This window comes from Cydia strobilella, chromosome 3 (genome assembly GCF_947568885.1).
Source record: "Cydia strobilella chromosome 3, ilCydStro3.1, whole genome shotgun sequence".
Taxonomy (NCBI): domain Eukaryota; kingdom Metazoa; phylum Arthropoda; class Insecta; order Lepidoptera; family Tortricidae; genus Cydia; species Cydia strobilella.
Genome location: NC_086043.1, coordinates 1,855,398 through 1,871,169, shown reverse-complemented (window position 1 = coordinate 1,871,169; position 15,772 = coordinate 1,855,398). Strand labels below are relative to the sequence as shown.

Here is a 15,772-nt window from a genome sequence, read left to right as displayed (position 1 = left end):
TCTTCTCGGGGCTATGGTAGTAAGAAGAACCAGTGAACTCTTTTTTTAAATAAATCTCATCAAATCTTGCATAGCATACACCAATGCTAATGCGTAGTCCTTCCTGAAAACATGAAATATATATGAAAATGTTACAGTTTGTTGTAAAAAAATAAATAAGTAAAGCCCATATGAAAACTTAATCTCTACAGAAGAACTTAGTTATAAATAGGTATCGATTTTTTTAATATGTAATAAAATTTAAAAGCTGTGTCTACTATATTTAAACATTAAAATTACCATTTTCTTGTTTCAGGAATACACATATTTTGAAAGAGCAAAATCGAGCTGTCTTCGGTGTAATTGTTTGTAACTGATTTTTAAGGGACACAATCATATCATTTTTTTAATTTTTTTTATACTTTATAAATACGAAATTGGGAATTGAGTTTTTATTTTTATTACTCCTACCTAAGTACCTACTAACCTACTGTAATGTAGCGCAGAAGACTGTATTTCACCTTTCATATGTGTGTGGTGGTCAAAGTTCGTGGGTTCAAACCTCGGTTGTGTTGTCGTATAGTGCAGAAAAAGCGTTCTCGAATACGTTGCACAAAGATGACAAAAAATTCGGTTAGGATCTTTATCATCAACACGCAAGATGAAAGTCACTGCAGCTACTTTAACTTGACTTTTGCTTGACTTTGACATGGCAAAGTATGTGCCTCATTAAACGTCACATTTATTTTATTTTTATTTCTAATTAAAAAGGTTTTACTCAAAGTTGACGATTAATCTCAAATAACTAATTAAACCTCCCTCCTTGTCACATTTTGACTTTTGCCATATTTGTCAACAGCAAGTTTCGTATCACTATATTATTTTGTATAATAATCTTTTAATTTTGTATAACTTTACTGAACTCGAAATGAATTACATAAAATATTGACCACACTGGAAATGTTTGAGTCGCAATATTGCGAGCTGCCTGAAACCGTTAAGCGAGAGACGTTGCCTTACTACGAATACTACTTGGGTGAGAAGGATGAGCAGGACAGGAGACATGGTGTTGGACAGAACTGCTGGACGGGTGCTGAGGTGAATATCATCAGAGCTCTTTCCCATTTACGTCCAGTTCTGCGAGAACGGTTTTTACTGGATCCCGCAAAATTCATAGGTATGTTCACACACAGTAGTTCGCATCCTGTTTTTTTTTGCGGTAAAAGCAATGAGAGCGAACACAGTGGAGAGACTGTTAAAACAGGAAGCTATTGGAAACACTTATATTAAACCAAACATTTACTGGACAATCTCATTCAGTTTCTCAGTCTCAACCGAACAGCAAACTTAGAAGAGCACAGTTTTTGGCCGGATTCTGCAAACATGAAGGCCGAGTTAAAGTTAGTAGTGACTTAGTGAGGTCCTGCAGAAAACCGTATCTGCAAAAACGGGATCTTGCCATGGGATGAGCTCTTATATGACCAAATTTAAACTGCCACATGCATCGTGTTGCTGCTCAGAAGTACAGAGAAAGAACAATACGCTGGCTGCGTTGTTGAGGATTTCTCACTGCGCGCCCAATGCGATAAAACAGTACACAGCGCGCGGGCATTGTAACCCGATGCTCAGCCGGCCTAGCCAAGGTGACAATCGCTATCGCTTCGACAACGAAACGCTTTGTGTCTCTCTATCACTCTTCCATATTAGTGCGACAGTGACAGTTGCGTTTCGATCGCTACGGAGCGTTAGCGATTGGCGTGTTGGCTACGCGGCCAGGGCTGTTAGTGCATTTGCGTGTACCACACACAAGCCTAGCCGGCGCCATACGAAGTTACGCTCTCATTTTAAAATATACTTAATAATTATAAAATTCTAGTCCATCGAATGGCATTGTGGCCGTTTCCGCCGCGACACGATGCACGGACCCGGCGAATACCGCAGCCGATATAAAGGCAAAGCCGGGCTGTTCCTTACATACGAGGGAAGATTGTACGTGAACCGCATGCACGGGTACGGGGTCATGTCGTACCCGGACGGAAAAGTTTTCACTGTAAGTAACATGACAAAACTAACTGGTGAGTCAGGTTGTAAATAATCGGAAACGTCTCTTACACTTGCACGGCCTTATGGAGCGGGACTCGCAACAGATAGTGCGGGTAGTATTACGTACCTACCTGACTTTTATTGCCCGACTCAGCACTTGGTGCTGCGGCAAGTAAGTATAGTATAGATTGTACGTGAACCGCATGCACGGGTACGGGGTCATGTCGTACCCTGACGGAAAAGTTTTCACTGTAAGTAACATGACAACGGACTATTGTACTTGCCGCAAAACTAATGGCGAGTCAGGTTGTAAATAATCGGCAACATATATATATCTCCTGCACTTGCACGGCTTTATGGAGCGGGACTCGCAACAGATAGTGCAGGTATTTAGTATTACTTACCTACCTACCTTACTTTTATTGCCCGACTCAGTAGTAGTAGTAGTATTAGTAATCACTTTATTGTACACAACACAGACACAACCCAGCACTTGCACTTACCTACACTACACACACACACACAGTACACACACACACAGTACACACACACACCACACACAGTGCAGTAAGTATAGTATCTTATCTCGTTGAATGGTTTAAGAATAATAACATTTATGTGTCTACAACGGTGCTTTCTGTGGCTGTAGGTTGCGCTCAAGTTCAGGGGGTTATTCTTATCTTATTATATGATATCTACCTTTACGTTGGACTTACGGTATCAGATAGTATCCGACGTCATGATAGATCTAATCTAATAATAACCCCCATAGTAAGTAAGTAAGTATTTATTTGCAAAGAATAAGTAGATACAATTAATAGTGTCTTAGGTGGTAAGTGACAATTGGTGGTAGCGCCATGTCCAACTATGGGGAGGCATGAAGTAGATAAAATTGTTAATTATCTCGATAAAATTGAGACTTAAAAATTACTTCAATTATTAAAAGTACTGCTAGGTATTAACCCCTTTAGTCCCTCGGATGCGATATCGCCAGCGGAAAAGTTACCTCTAAGAGCGTTTTCACTTGTCCGATCCGATATCGGATGTCAGAAGTAAGTAAAATATATACATATATATATATGTGTGTGTTTCTCTGTATTTATTAATGCATTTAATAAATCATTATTACTAAAAAAACCGGCCAAGTGCGAGTCGGATTCGCGCACGAAGGGTTCCTTACCATTACGGAAAAAAACAGCAAAAAAATCACGTTTGTTGTATGGGAGCCCCATTTAAATATTTATATTATTCTGTTTTTAGTATTTGTTGTTATAGCGGCAACAGAAATACAACATCTGTGAAAATTTCAACTGTCTAGCTATCACGGTTCATGAGATACAGCCTGGTGACAGACAGACAGACAGACAGACGGACAGCGGAGTCTTAGTAATAGGGTCCCGTTTTTACCCCTTGGGTACAGAACCCTAAAAACGATAATTAACGCAAAAAAGGCGGACTTGTTGTGCCTGTCAAGGGGTTATAAGTAATATAACACACTTATTCTTCATCAGGGTTTATTCAACAACGACATCCGCTACGGCCCCGGCGTCGAGTCCTTCGCGGACGTCACCGCCAACGTCGGTCTCTGGCGTAGCACCAAGTTAGTCCGCCTAGCGTGGAGGCCGCTGCCTCCCGTGGCCCCTGAACTCGCAGCCTGGCCTGGAGGCCGAGCGATCGTGGACCCACATCGGGTTGTGATGCAGACTTCTTTTAGAACTGTTAGTTGGTTGTTTGTTCTATGAAGCTATAGTCCGTCTAGAGTGGCAGCCGCTGCTCCCCGTGGCCCCTGAACTCGCAGCCTGGCCGGGAGGCCGGGCGATCGTGGACCCACATCGGGTTGTGATGCAGACTTCTTTTAGAACTGTTAGTTGGTTGTTTATTCTATGAAACTATAGTCTGTCTAGAGTGGCGGCCGCTACTCCCCCCGGCCCCTGAACTCGCAGCCTGGCCGGGAGGCCGGGCGATCGTGGACCCACATCGGGTTGTGATGCAGACTGCTTTTAGAACTGTTCGTTGGTTGTTTATTTTATGAAGCTAGTCCGTCTAGAGTGGAGGCGGATTGTGATGCAGACTTCTTTTAGAACTGTTAGTATTCTATTACTTTCTGCCATCTGCTGCTAAGAGGGACAGGGAAACAACGTACGTCAGCAGAAAGGGTCCTGAAAAATTACAAATACAACCCATATTGATATGTGTAACATGTGCCACAATGCGATTAGGAAAAACCTATATAGATGTGAAATGGAGTTGGATCCTTCGTGATGGCTCTTAAAATATAAGTAAGTAAATATTTATTCCTTATTGCACCAAAATTATACATTTTACATACATGTAAAACTACAAAGAAATTTTTAAAGAAAAATAGAACCATGTAACAACAGGCGGTCTTATCGCTAAAAAGCGATCTCTTCCAGACAACCTTTGGGTAGCAGGAAATGTAGAACTCATACAACTCATACAAGGAGGTAAATATGGAGACTATTTAACACAAACACACATACTAATATATAGTAACAGTAACAGTTTACTTTTTTATTCTAGATTGACAAAGTGAACAAAGCAGTGGAATTCTTGAAGCAACACGGCTCAGATCCAGTGTCCGCAACTGAAAACTGGGCACGACTGTATCCTAAACATTGTACGGACGTCGAGAGTCGACTGTGCCATGTCGAGCTTTTTGACTACGAGTATTATGACGGGAAGGTGTATTCGCTGAAGGAACAGGATAGTTCTGAATGCAATGATGAGGTAAGTTTAAGTTTAAAAATAGCAATTTTAAAAACAAAACTTCCGTAACTAGACTTATATTGACCGGGATATAGACCGTGATTACCCTTTGTATTATTTATGAGCTCCCGATATTTCGACGCAGTTACATGCATCATGTTCACGGGTGACTGAAGATAGCGGGTGGGTGTCAAACTTGTGTAGACCGCGCTCGGTCTATATCCCGGTCAATATAAGTCTAGTGAAACTAACCGTGAATCATTCAAAACTCTAGCATTTCTTAAGTCCGCAGCAAGCTCGGCCAAATTTCACCTCCATAGAAATGGAGTTTCGTTCTCATTTTAAAACCACGTGTTGGATTGTATTGCATCTTTGCACATACAATGACATAAGGTATATCTATACCTGTAATTAGTTTATATGTATAACTCCAGCTTATAAAACAAACGAAATAGAGCAAAAACAAGTTTTGTATGAAAAACTTATTTAAGTTTGTCGCTGGTTTTTTTATTCAACTATGATATCTGAAGCTACATAAACTAATTACAGGCATAGATATACCTTATCCTATGGTAAGTACAAAGTTTCAGAGTAATCTAGCTAGTCGTTTTAAAATGAGAGCGTAACTATGTTTGTATCCTGGAGAACCTAGCTTACTGCGGACTCGGACTGCGCGGGTGAATAGGTATAATCTCCTTACATTTTCTACAGGACCTTGAAAAAGAGAGCCAAAACAGTTTGGAATACTCCGGCTCATACTACGCATGGAACAACGATCCAGTAACTATAGACATGATGAAACATTGCTTTAAACATGAAAAACAGAGAAAAGAGATGCAAATCGACTTGGTGGCTGTGCTGAGTGGGCTAAGGAGTCAATTCCAGCCTCCGGCTATGCATGAATTGGATTGCAGGTTTATCATAATATTATGATAATCGGATATTTTACGGGAGAAACTTATCCTTTTAAATGAACGGCCGAGATATAGTGCCTGTTCACATATTTTTTAACATCTCGGCATCTCTGATATATCTGGTGCCCATTTCTCGAACGATATTAGTCTTAGCGACTTTTACCGCATTTCCAGGCCTGCAACTTCAGGGATGTATGATGTACGTTGCCGACGTTTTAAAAACGTGTCCACTCTTTTTTTAAAGATACTCAGAAAACAGTGCTCGACTTAGATTCCAGGGCGTGATGGTGAACGCCCTGACGCCTGCAAACGGTGCGGTGGTGGTGAAAGCGGCTTTGGGCAACTAATTGTATTGGATGTGTAAAGTCTAAGGGCCGGTACAGATGGACTGCAACCCGACTGCAACTTGTATGAGAACTGCAACGTCGGCGTGCAGTTCCCATACAAATTGCAGTCGGATTGCAGTCCACCCGTATCGGCCCTAAGACAAATTCATGCTTCGAATTTGACAGTAAAAGTTGACGTATGACAATTCAGTTACCTACCTCAAAATAGTTCCGCTATCAAGCTAGGAGCACTTTTTTTTCTTATACTTTCCACCTATTTAACAATCTTTGAAGTCAATGTTGGATTTTTTCAGGACTTTATTAATGGCCTGTTATTTGGGCCAAGTGGCCACCACAACCTACCTCATTAACGAGCGCGGAGTGGATCCGAATGTCACTGACATGCTAGGGAATTCTACTATCATGTATGCTACTGTAAGTATTAAGAAACCCGCTTAATACGATCACGTTTAATACCCCCTCCCACGTTATACTATAGGTACATACATCACTTTACGCTATTACTTTTTTAGCCACTGTGGCACAAACTCAAAATCATTTTACTTATTCAAGTATACAATGACTTTGATGAAGCGCTGGTGGCCTAGCGGTAAGAGCGTGCCACTTTCAATCCGAAGGTCGCGGGTTCAAACCCCGGCTTGTATATACCAATGAGTTTTTCGGAACTTATGTACGAAATATCATTTGATATTTACCAGTTGCTTTTAGGTGAAGGAAAACATCGTGAGGAAACCGGACTAATCCGAATAAGGCCTCTGAATCTAAATATTTCTTAAAAACTAGTGCCTACGTCAATGAGCCCATGAGCCGTGGCAAAAATGCCGGGATAACGCAAGGAAGAAGTAGACAATGACTTAGATACAATGCTTTAGATTCTTTAGAATATTGAAATATCTGTGTGTATTTAAGTTGTCAATGTGGAGAAGACAGGCATATAACATGTTTGGTTGGGAAGACCATCATAGGGCAAGAACTCTCGTATTTATATACGTTCTTCGCTCAGACAGAAAGGAAGAGCTTTGCTCCTACTCCTACTGGTCTACCGACGAACGCAAGACGGAGGGGGCTCTAGATACAGAAACAACGCTTAGAATATTGAACTAACACATAGCTCTTGTGCAGTGCGGAGACCAGGTCACCCTCATAACCTTCCTAGCGGAGGGGGGTGCGGTTGTGAACAGTGCGAACGACTCATGCTGTACTCCTCTGGGCGTGGCCCTGATCAGGCTCCTGTGCGCTAGTAGAGACGTCCCGAGCAACGGGATGATCCAAGCCTTCGTACCGCCGCCGACTGCTCCTGCTAGTAAGTCGCAGAAACAAAGTATTAGTTCAAATAATTCAATACAAACCTTGAACCGTATTTTTGTTTAGTCATTTTTTTATACTACGTCGGTGGCAAACAAGCATACGGCCCGCCTGATGTAAAGCAGTCTCCGTTAGCCTATGTACGCCTGCAATTCCAGAGGAGTTACATGCGCGACCCTAACGCTCCTCTCCCTCGTTGAGCTCTGGCAACCTTACTCACCGGCAGGAACACAACACTATGAGTAGGGTCTAGTGTTATTTGGCTGCGGTTTTCTGTAAGGTGGAGATACTTCCCCAGTTGGGCTCTGCTCTAGATCTGGAATGACATCCGCTGTCCTGTTCCCTACCACACAAAGCGAGATGTCATTCACAGTGCCCATACCTCTCTTTTGGACGTAGTTTAAGGACATACCCTGGTCCTTTACTAGGTAAATGGTAATTGCGACGAGCCTACATTCCTACACGCCCTTTCCTTTGCCTCTGCCATTTTTTCAAACTATATCATCACCACTTAAACTATCGTGAGACATATTTCAAAATATTTATCAGTACGGTTTTACCATACGGTACGGTTTGTCCATGTTCTTACGCAGCGTAAAGAACAAAGTGACGATCGCGGGGACATAGTGAGTGCAGTGTGCTTGACTTCGTTCGATACAGCCGCCCTACCAGACCTTCACTTGACGACTCCATCTGCGGACTGCCCCGCGCCCCCCGCCCCCGCCCCATCAGCGCGTGCGCAACGAGCGACGAGGCGGGCGGCGCGGGCAGTGCACGACGTACAACCTCCGCGGACACTCGTGCCTGAGGATGGATTCCCAAAGAATCCGAAACATGTCGCCAAAAGCGACTAAAAATAATAGTGAGTAAAAACCGTACTGATAAATATTTTATATCATCACCATCAGGCCAGTCCGATGTATCACCACTGCATTGTTACCGGTTTGCGTAGGCATGCTGAACTTTAGTTAAATTGGGCACCGGAAACTTTTTACTTTTCATGAATCACGATTCCATCACTTTTTCCACTTGTGATAAATTATGATTATTGATGAGACGGTACGACACGGTTTATATGATAGCAATTACATATTTCAGCCTACGAACCACCAACAGTAGATTGGAATATAACCAGGGAGACACGAGCAGAGCCTACGAAAAACACATTAGGAAAGGTATCGAGCAAGATAACCAAGATGAATATGAAGAACAAATCACTTACATCTGTAAAAGATCTCCCAAGTCCTAGTAAAAGAAACATAGACACATTAAAACCAATAGATGAAGATGATCTTGAAAGTAAAATGTATAGAGATGTAAATAATGAATATATGATTAAAGTAACAGATTCACTGGAACCAATTGCTCAACCAGTAACATATCTATTTGAGCTAAATAATATGGTTGACGAAATAAATGCAGAACAAGCAAAATTGGCACTACCTGAGAAAAAGGATCCGAAATCGAAGGCATCCCATGTTCTGAAAGAACAAAGTCACTCAAGAACTCAAGGAACTAAGCCGAGTAAAGAAGTAATTTGGCAGAATTCTCTAAAAGACGAGGATGCTTCTATGGCCAGCGCTGATATCCGTAAAGCAGAAGTGTAAGCCCCTAAATCATATAATTACTACAATATAGTAATCCAATATATGTATTTAATATACCTATAGACTTGTAAATTATAAGTAACATGACTATTTTCTTCCTTTTTTTGTCGCTGTCGTCCTCCATTGTCACCCATCCCTTGCAAATACTTATAATAATTTTGTTTTTCCATCCTCGCCTTCCGGCTACTCTTCTACAGGATACAGCCGATACAGGGCAACGAAAAACAAACATTGTATTATCTCTCTCTACTTGTATCATACAAACAGGAACACTCTTTAGTGTCCATCGGTGGACCTTGCCTTTTGTAATAAAGGTTTACGAACAGTCAGTTAACAGTGTGGGCGATGGTACCACAATGAATTGTACTTAATTTTTCTCAGATGTAGTCGAATTAAGTTGACAATTCTCACACTCCTCGAAAACGGTGCGAAGCCAAGCCTGGTGCGATGTCCGCAACCGGCACTTGTCATGGCGATCCTGTCAGGGTCCCCGGATTTGGTGGATCGTTTGATACACTACGGCGCTGATGTAAATGAGGTTTATCCTCAGGTAAGACTTAATTTAAATAAATGGCACCTGTAGTAATCCTTGTGCACAAGGTCTCGGGTACAAACCTATAGTTAAAGGATTCTTAGATCTACAAGATGTAACAAAAATTATGGGGATCTGTTTAAGGTATTCGGTATCGAGTTCTGATTAGGAAAAAGTAGAAGCACTTTATTCTGCCTTGCTTTACTTGCCTCACGTCTCCGCCAGGTGTCTGGATCCAGATATATAACGGATTATAACAGAGAACCTCTCTTTTCCTTGGCCCTTAGTTTCATGGTCATCGCATGCGGACTAGAACTTAATCTAATCAAACATCAATAAAAATCCAAATGTTTTTTTGTCTACATGCCTTTCTTTTTTATGTACTATGTTGTGGCGTCAAATAAATGTCTTTTCTTTCTTTCTTTCTTTCTTTCAATAATAACCTATATTTTATCTCTAAAGCATTTGAACTACGCGCCACTAGACATAGCAGTGTCCCTGCCGCTAAATCAAACGACCCTAGACTTGGTCCAAACATTGCTGATGGGTGGTGCAAGCGCTGATCATCGGCTGAGCATCGCCAAGCCTGCTTCGCCAAGGGAAGAGGCAGGACAGATAGAACTGGGGCCGGGGCCGACGTTGCTCCATTATGTTTTGTCGAGGAGAGTGGAAATCGAAGCCGAGGAAGATGTGAGTGCTAGTCATTCCTTTCATCAGATTGGTTCTGATGGCTTCACACGCCTCAATTCAGTAACTGACGACATGGAAGCAGCTTTACGTTAGACACGGTAAAGATATCTGCATCTCATGATTACACATAAAATATTAAGTAAGGTGTGTGAAGCGCTTAGAAGTAAGCGTTTTGTTTGTCAAGATTTTGTACTATGCAACGCAATGTTCATCCGGCTATGCCAACGGGTATTTATTATTTGTAAAAACAAAGATAGAATGCTACTAACTGAATATGTAAACGTACTGTGGTTTATTAAGTTACCTTAGAAACAAAACAACTCATCATACTACGTACCTACTACTAACTAATAATTACTTATTTTACAGATTCGAAGACAAATCATTCACCTCTTGGTCGAATACGACTGCGACCCATTAGAGCGATACAACGGACGTTCAGCTCTCGACGAAGCGACTAAGAGCCTGGACCTTTTGGACGTCATCATCAAAAATCCCAAAACCAACTTGAACGCTGCCATTGACGATTCTAACCAAACTATTCTGGTCAAGATGTTCTATATACCGTACTTCAAGACAGTGGGTAATGTGGAGCGGAGTCAAACGGTTCGTAAACTTATGTGTTGACACAGTTTTTTGACGACCGGTCTGGCCTATATATAGTGGATAGTGACCCTGCCTATGAACCCGATGGTCTTTGAATTTCAACTAGGAATAGTAGAACATTCACGCTTCACGAAAGCCACACGAGCAGTGTGTCTCATAATCTTGAGATGCATGGACACCATCAGGATGCGTCCGCCAACATTATAACTAACTTGATTACCCAAAAAGGCGGAGAAATTCTATGTAGCTGTATTCAAGATGATGGTAGAATCAGACCAAGACAAGTCTGCAACAATTTTGATAGCACACGCAGTGCAAGTGTTATTTTAAACGTCAAACTTCTATGAAATTATGACGTATAAATAACACTTGCACTGTGTATACTATAAAAATCATTGCAGACTTGTCTTGGTCTGACTCTAACTATTTTTTAGATCTTAAAACGAAAGGATACACAGGGATACACAGTATTAGTATAGTTTATAGTTTTGGACCCGGGTATGTCCTTAAACTACGTCCAAAAGAGAGGTATGGGCACTGTGAATGACATCTCGCTTTGTGTGGTAGGGCACAGGACAGCGGATGTCATTCCAGATCTAGAGCAGAGCCCAACTGGGGAGGTACCTCCACCTTACAGAAAACCGCAGCCAAATAACACTAGACCCTACTAATAGTGTTGTGTTCCTGCCGGTGAGTAAGGTTGCCAGAGCTCGAGGGAGACGAGTGTTAGGGTCGGCAACGCGCATGTGACTCCTCTGGAGTTGCAGGCGTACATAGGCTATGGAGACTGCTTAACATCAGGCGGGCCGTATGCTTGTTTGCCACCGACGTAGTATAAACAAAAAAAAAAGTTAACGCTATCTCTACTGAGCTCGTTCACTTACCTATACTAACAATGGCATTCTGTTAAACAAAAGCCATTATTTCATTTGTGTGAGCGCGTGGCCTTTGTGCCTGAGGCTCACACACAATTGGCCACGCGCGCAGGCACAAAGGCCACGCGCTTACACAAAAGAAATAATGGCTTTTGTTTAACAGAATGCCATTGTGCCATTGTTTGTACGGGTAAGTGAACGAGCTCAGTAGAGATAGCGTTAACTATACCTAAATCCAGAAGGTGAAATAAGATTTTTTTCTTTTTTTTACTTGTTAACCATGCTCTCATTGAACTTTTCCCGTTTTAGCTAACAAACCTTTTATTGTTTGGAGCCGATCCGTTGATTGAATGTGAATGTGAAGGCGTCAAATATCAGAATCTATTCGTGTTGGTCAAACAGACGTTTGAGATGAGTCCATCTGGTGGGTCTAAGTCAAAATTGACCAGCCCACGTAAGTAGATGAATTAAATCTCTCATTTAAAGTAGTTCCTTCTTATACGAGTCAGATGATATGCAGACCGCCGTCCATTGTGGACTTTCAGCAGTGATCTGCAGGGCTCGACGCGCAAATCGCTGCCACAATCAGTGGCGTAACTAGGGGGGGGAGCAGAGGGGGCAAATGCCCCGGGCGCTATCCAAGGGGGGGCGCCAAAATGGGCAAAAGGAGAAAGTTTGGTCAGTCGTCAGGGGGCGAAAATTTGGTGACTGCTCCGGGCGCCATATCCTCTAGCTACGCCCCTGGGCACAATAAAACAGGCTCAAGGATTTGACTAGAGCTTTCACTGTCCACTCTTGAGTTTTTCTTCCGGAGCACTTGTTCACCGCGACATACACCTAGGCCACCGAGCGACCGTTATTAATGTTATTATGTGCACCCAGTACACCAAATTGAGCCTGGAACATGAACTGTTGGCAACATGTTTATGTCCATTAGGTCCTGATACCCTTAAATCATTCATCAGTTTACCAATTATTCGACAACGTCCAAGTTAATGGACCCACTTTTGAGCCTCTTGCGTTTTTTTAAACCAGATTTCTTCCAACACTGTATTGACAGTAATCCAATACATCACTATATTAGTCTTCCGACAACAGAAATAATTATAGTTTTCTTGACCTAGTGACCTTTTCAGCCAAAAAGCTAGAAGCAAAATCAAGCTTGACAAAGGGTAAAAAACCTGAACCGAAAAAAGTAGATACCTTAGCGTCCGATGATATTGCGGACCTCAAGCAAGCGGTTGACCTGATGACGGAGTGTTCAAGGATAATTTACATCAGGTGGCTACAAACGCAGCTCGCTAAAGAAATCATACAAGTCATTGACAGGTACCATGTTTGTGCTCTCATTTAACTGGTATACCTATTGTATAGGTATCGATATTCTTTTAGATGTAAGTTTTTGAAAAACACTTGCCACAGTATTTTTGCGATTGGTATAGGTATTGGATTCCTAAATACGTGATCTCATGCAGTGGCGTAACTAGGGGGGGGGGGGGGCAGAGGGGGCAAGTGCCCCGGGCGTCATCAAAGGGGGGACGCCAAAATGGGCAAAAGGCAGCAGCAGGGAGACTTTTGTCAGTCGTAAGGGGGCGCAAATTTGGTGACTGTCCCGGGCGCCATATCCTCTAGCTACGCCCCTGATCTCATGGGGGTCCCAATCGTAGATCAGTCCAGGTCATGTATATTGTAAAAAAACCCTTGTTGTGGCATTAAATTATTTATCTATATATCTATCTATCTATTAGGTGTTTTATTCACAACCCGTGGCGGGAGTTCCTTAAAGGCAATGTTGCTAGATGAGAATAGGACGAAAAATAACTTCATGACATATAAGAGTAGGAAAATACCTCTTCTGGGTTCTAGGGAGCGCCACGAAAAAAAATGCTGAGAGAGAGGGTAGATACCTATTCTGTAATTCATTATCAAACGGGAATCCATTTTAAAAACTGTAAACACAAATCAAAATATTTAATAAAATAATTTGATTTGTGTCGGGGATCCATTTTATTTTTACTATGAATTCAAAATTTACAAATACATTGGGGTTATCGTAGCAAGTAATATATATGTTAATGTAGGTAACACGTCCTCAGTCCAGGTATCACAAATAATTTGTAAACTGCAGATATGAGCACCGGCATTGGAGCATGATAATCAAAGAATGTAAAAACAAAAAAGCAGCCGGTCTTTGGATTACTGCTCAACGTTGTTTTGAAATCTGGGGCCGTCTTAAGACCACTAAAAATAAAGTTTACCAAGACAAAATCGTTCTATGGAATCTGCTTTGCATTGCCCACTTCTTCCATCTAAGATCGGTGACGGAATATGGTTTTAACAAAGTGACAGCCGCAGAAAAACATGAGTCTGAGTCTTATGCGAATAATATCTTAAAAGATAATAAGAAGAGTCCAATGGTGCCATTGCTGCGATATGTTCAACCAGAGCTCTTTGTTAAGGCGGTAAGTCAGAATCATTCTTATTTCTCAGAAACTTCGTTGTACAACTGTTGCCTTTTTGATACTTCTAAGAATTTCAATTCTCTTAGTCTTCTTATTTCGTATTCCTTTTGCTTGCTGATTTAACAAAACTGTGTATAAGCTTGCGTTCTTTTTGGGTCAACCTTTACATATATGACATCTATTTCAGTTTACAAGGGTATCTATAGTCTGCCAGTCAAGCCGAAAAAAGCGGCAAATTTAAAAAATGAGGGCGCCTAAGGTTTCTCGTAGAAAATTTGAATTCTCTTCTTGAATTGAATAGAACATTTGAATTCTCTTCTAAAATTACAGGATGCCAAATTCAACGTGTGCTTTGAATGCTTCTTGCCCCTCGCCGAGGACCGAATCCTGTGTACCTCCTGTAAGATTGTCTCATTTTGCAATATAGACTGTTTAAAAGAAAGCATTGAGAAGAGCAACGGTCACGCATGCAATGATTATCTCATTCTTAAATATTTCCCGAAACCATTGAAAAGTAAGTTATATTTAGTTTTTCGGACATACTACTAATATGCATAAGTGTTGTTTCGTTATTTGTTTTTTTTTCAGCCATTAATGACGACGAACCTGTACAAAACGAACCGTCCGTAATAAAATAAAGATCTCATTTTTCGTACATGAGTACCTACCTAATACTAATTCATTAGGTATAGGTATAATTTTGTGCTGATTCTACTGAACTTATCACTTAAACTTTTATTAAATTTATTTTTTAAATATTGTTTTTTACTTCAATCTTATTGCAAGATTTTTTTAGTGAATTAATAAGTGCCAGGAGTAGTCGAGTAGACATGTACGTTGCCGCTATAAGGCACCAGCGCTCCTCCGCCGGTAAGTAGTTTAAAATTCGCGCCGAGGTAGAAACCCGCATTAGTCAAATATGAATGAATGGACATAAGCGCGTGCGACATCTGAAATCTGCACGCCCTAAAACCTATAAAACAACATCCATGACGACTTTTATGACAAAATGCGTAGACGCCATCTTGGATTTCATAATGGTCATCATTTTTAAAATCTGCACTCACTTAAACCTATAAAACCACATCCGTGACGATGACGACTTTGACATGGTGCATGGCCGCCATTTTGGGATCAGAAATAGCCCTTATTTTTTACATAGAAAAAGTGGTTTTATGTCAAGGACAAGAAAGATCAAAATATTTTTTTCACCTCAGCAGCTCGAACAAGCCTACTTTCGTCACTCCCTGGAGTGAGGAAAGTGCAACTTTCCTCACTCCAGGGAGTGAAACAATGTAGCTTTTTAATTTAGTGAAGGCCATGAACTTCATACTTTTATTACATTTTTTTATGGTATGGTACGGTACGGTACGGTCCGGTCCGGTCCGGTCCGGTCTCGTATCGTATCGTACATATTATAATACTTTTTTTTTCTGTTTATTCTGTGTAATTCGAAATACATTTTAACCTTTAATATGTTCTCACTACTGAGGTGAAAAATTATGTGTGCAACACGAGAGCAAAGTTATTTTACATCTCGTGTGTTTGAGTCTTTCGCTTTCTCGGGACTCAAAATAAACACTTGCAAGAAAAACCAACTTTCCTCTCTTGTTGCACAAATAACTATTTTCATACAGTAATGTAATTTAGTCTGGAATATTAGCACTTTTACATATTTAGCCACA

The 15,772-nt window shown here is 41.2% G+C and overlaps 2 protein-coding genes across 2 annotated transcripts in view; both read left to right on the top strand.

The window, feature by feature from the left end:
• Positions 1 to 383, top strand: part of LOC134756188 (uncharacterized) — a 29,353-nt gene extending 28,970 nt beyond the window's left edge. Inside the window, exon 13 of the mRNA XM_063693015.1 lies at positions 296 to 383. Within this exon, the coding sequence (XP_063549085.1) occupies positions 296 to 352 (57 nt within the window). The 3' untranslated portion in view covers positions 353 to 383. The remainder of the gene's footprint in view (positions 1 to 295) is intronic.
• A 464-nt stretch (positions 384 to 847) lies between these two features.
• LOC134756187 (ankyrin repeat and MYND domain-containing protein 1-like) lies at positions 848 to 14,725 on the top strand. The gene is made up of 16 exons (XM_063693014.1): positions 848 to 1,077; positions 1,856 to 2,029; positions 3,534 to 3,740; positions 4,564 to 4,770; positions 5,461 to 5,663; positions 6,304 to 6,424; positions 7,133 to 7,331; positions 8,414 to 8,918; positions 9,304 to 9,472; positions 9,917 to 10,144; positions 10,514 to 10,750; positions 11,935 to 12,079; positions 12,762 to 12,954; positions 13,754 to 14,087; positions 14,418 to 14,601; positions 14,676 to 14,725. Exons 1-16 carry the CDS (start codon positions 940 to 942, stop codon positions 14,723 to 14,725), a joined length of 3,294 nt encoding a protein of 1,097 aa, XP_063549084.1. The 5' UTR covers positions 848 to 939.
• The last annotated feature ends 1,047 nt before the right edge of the window (positions 14,726 to 15,772 follow it).

Bases quoted from the DNA above. Each gene is read 5' to 3' on its own strand.
- LOC134756187 (XM_063693014.1), top strand. From the start codon at position 940: ATGTTTGAGTCGCAATATTGCGAGCTGCCTGAAACCGTTAAGCGAGAG. The intron at 3,741-4,563 runs GTTAGTTGGTTG...TTTTTATTCTAG, and splicing joins TGCAGACTTCTTTTAGAACT to ATTGACAAAGTGAACAAAGC. The intron at 9,473-9,916 runs GTAAGACTTAAT...TTATCTCTAAAG, and splicing joins TAAATGAGGTTTATCCTCAG to CATTTGAACTACGCGCCACT.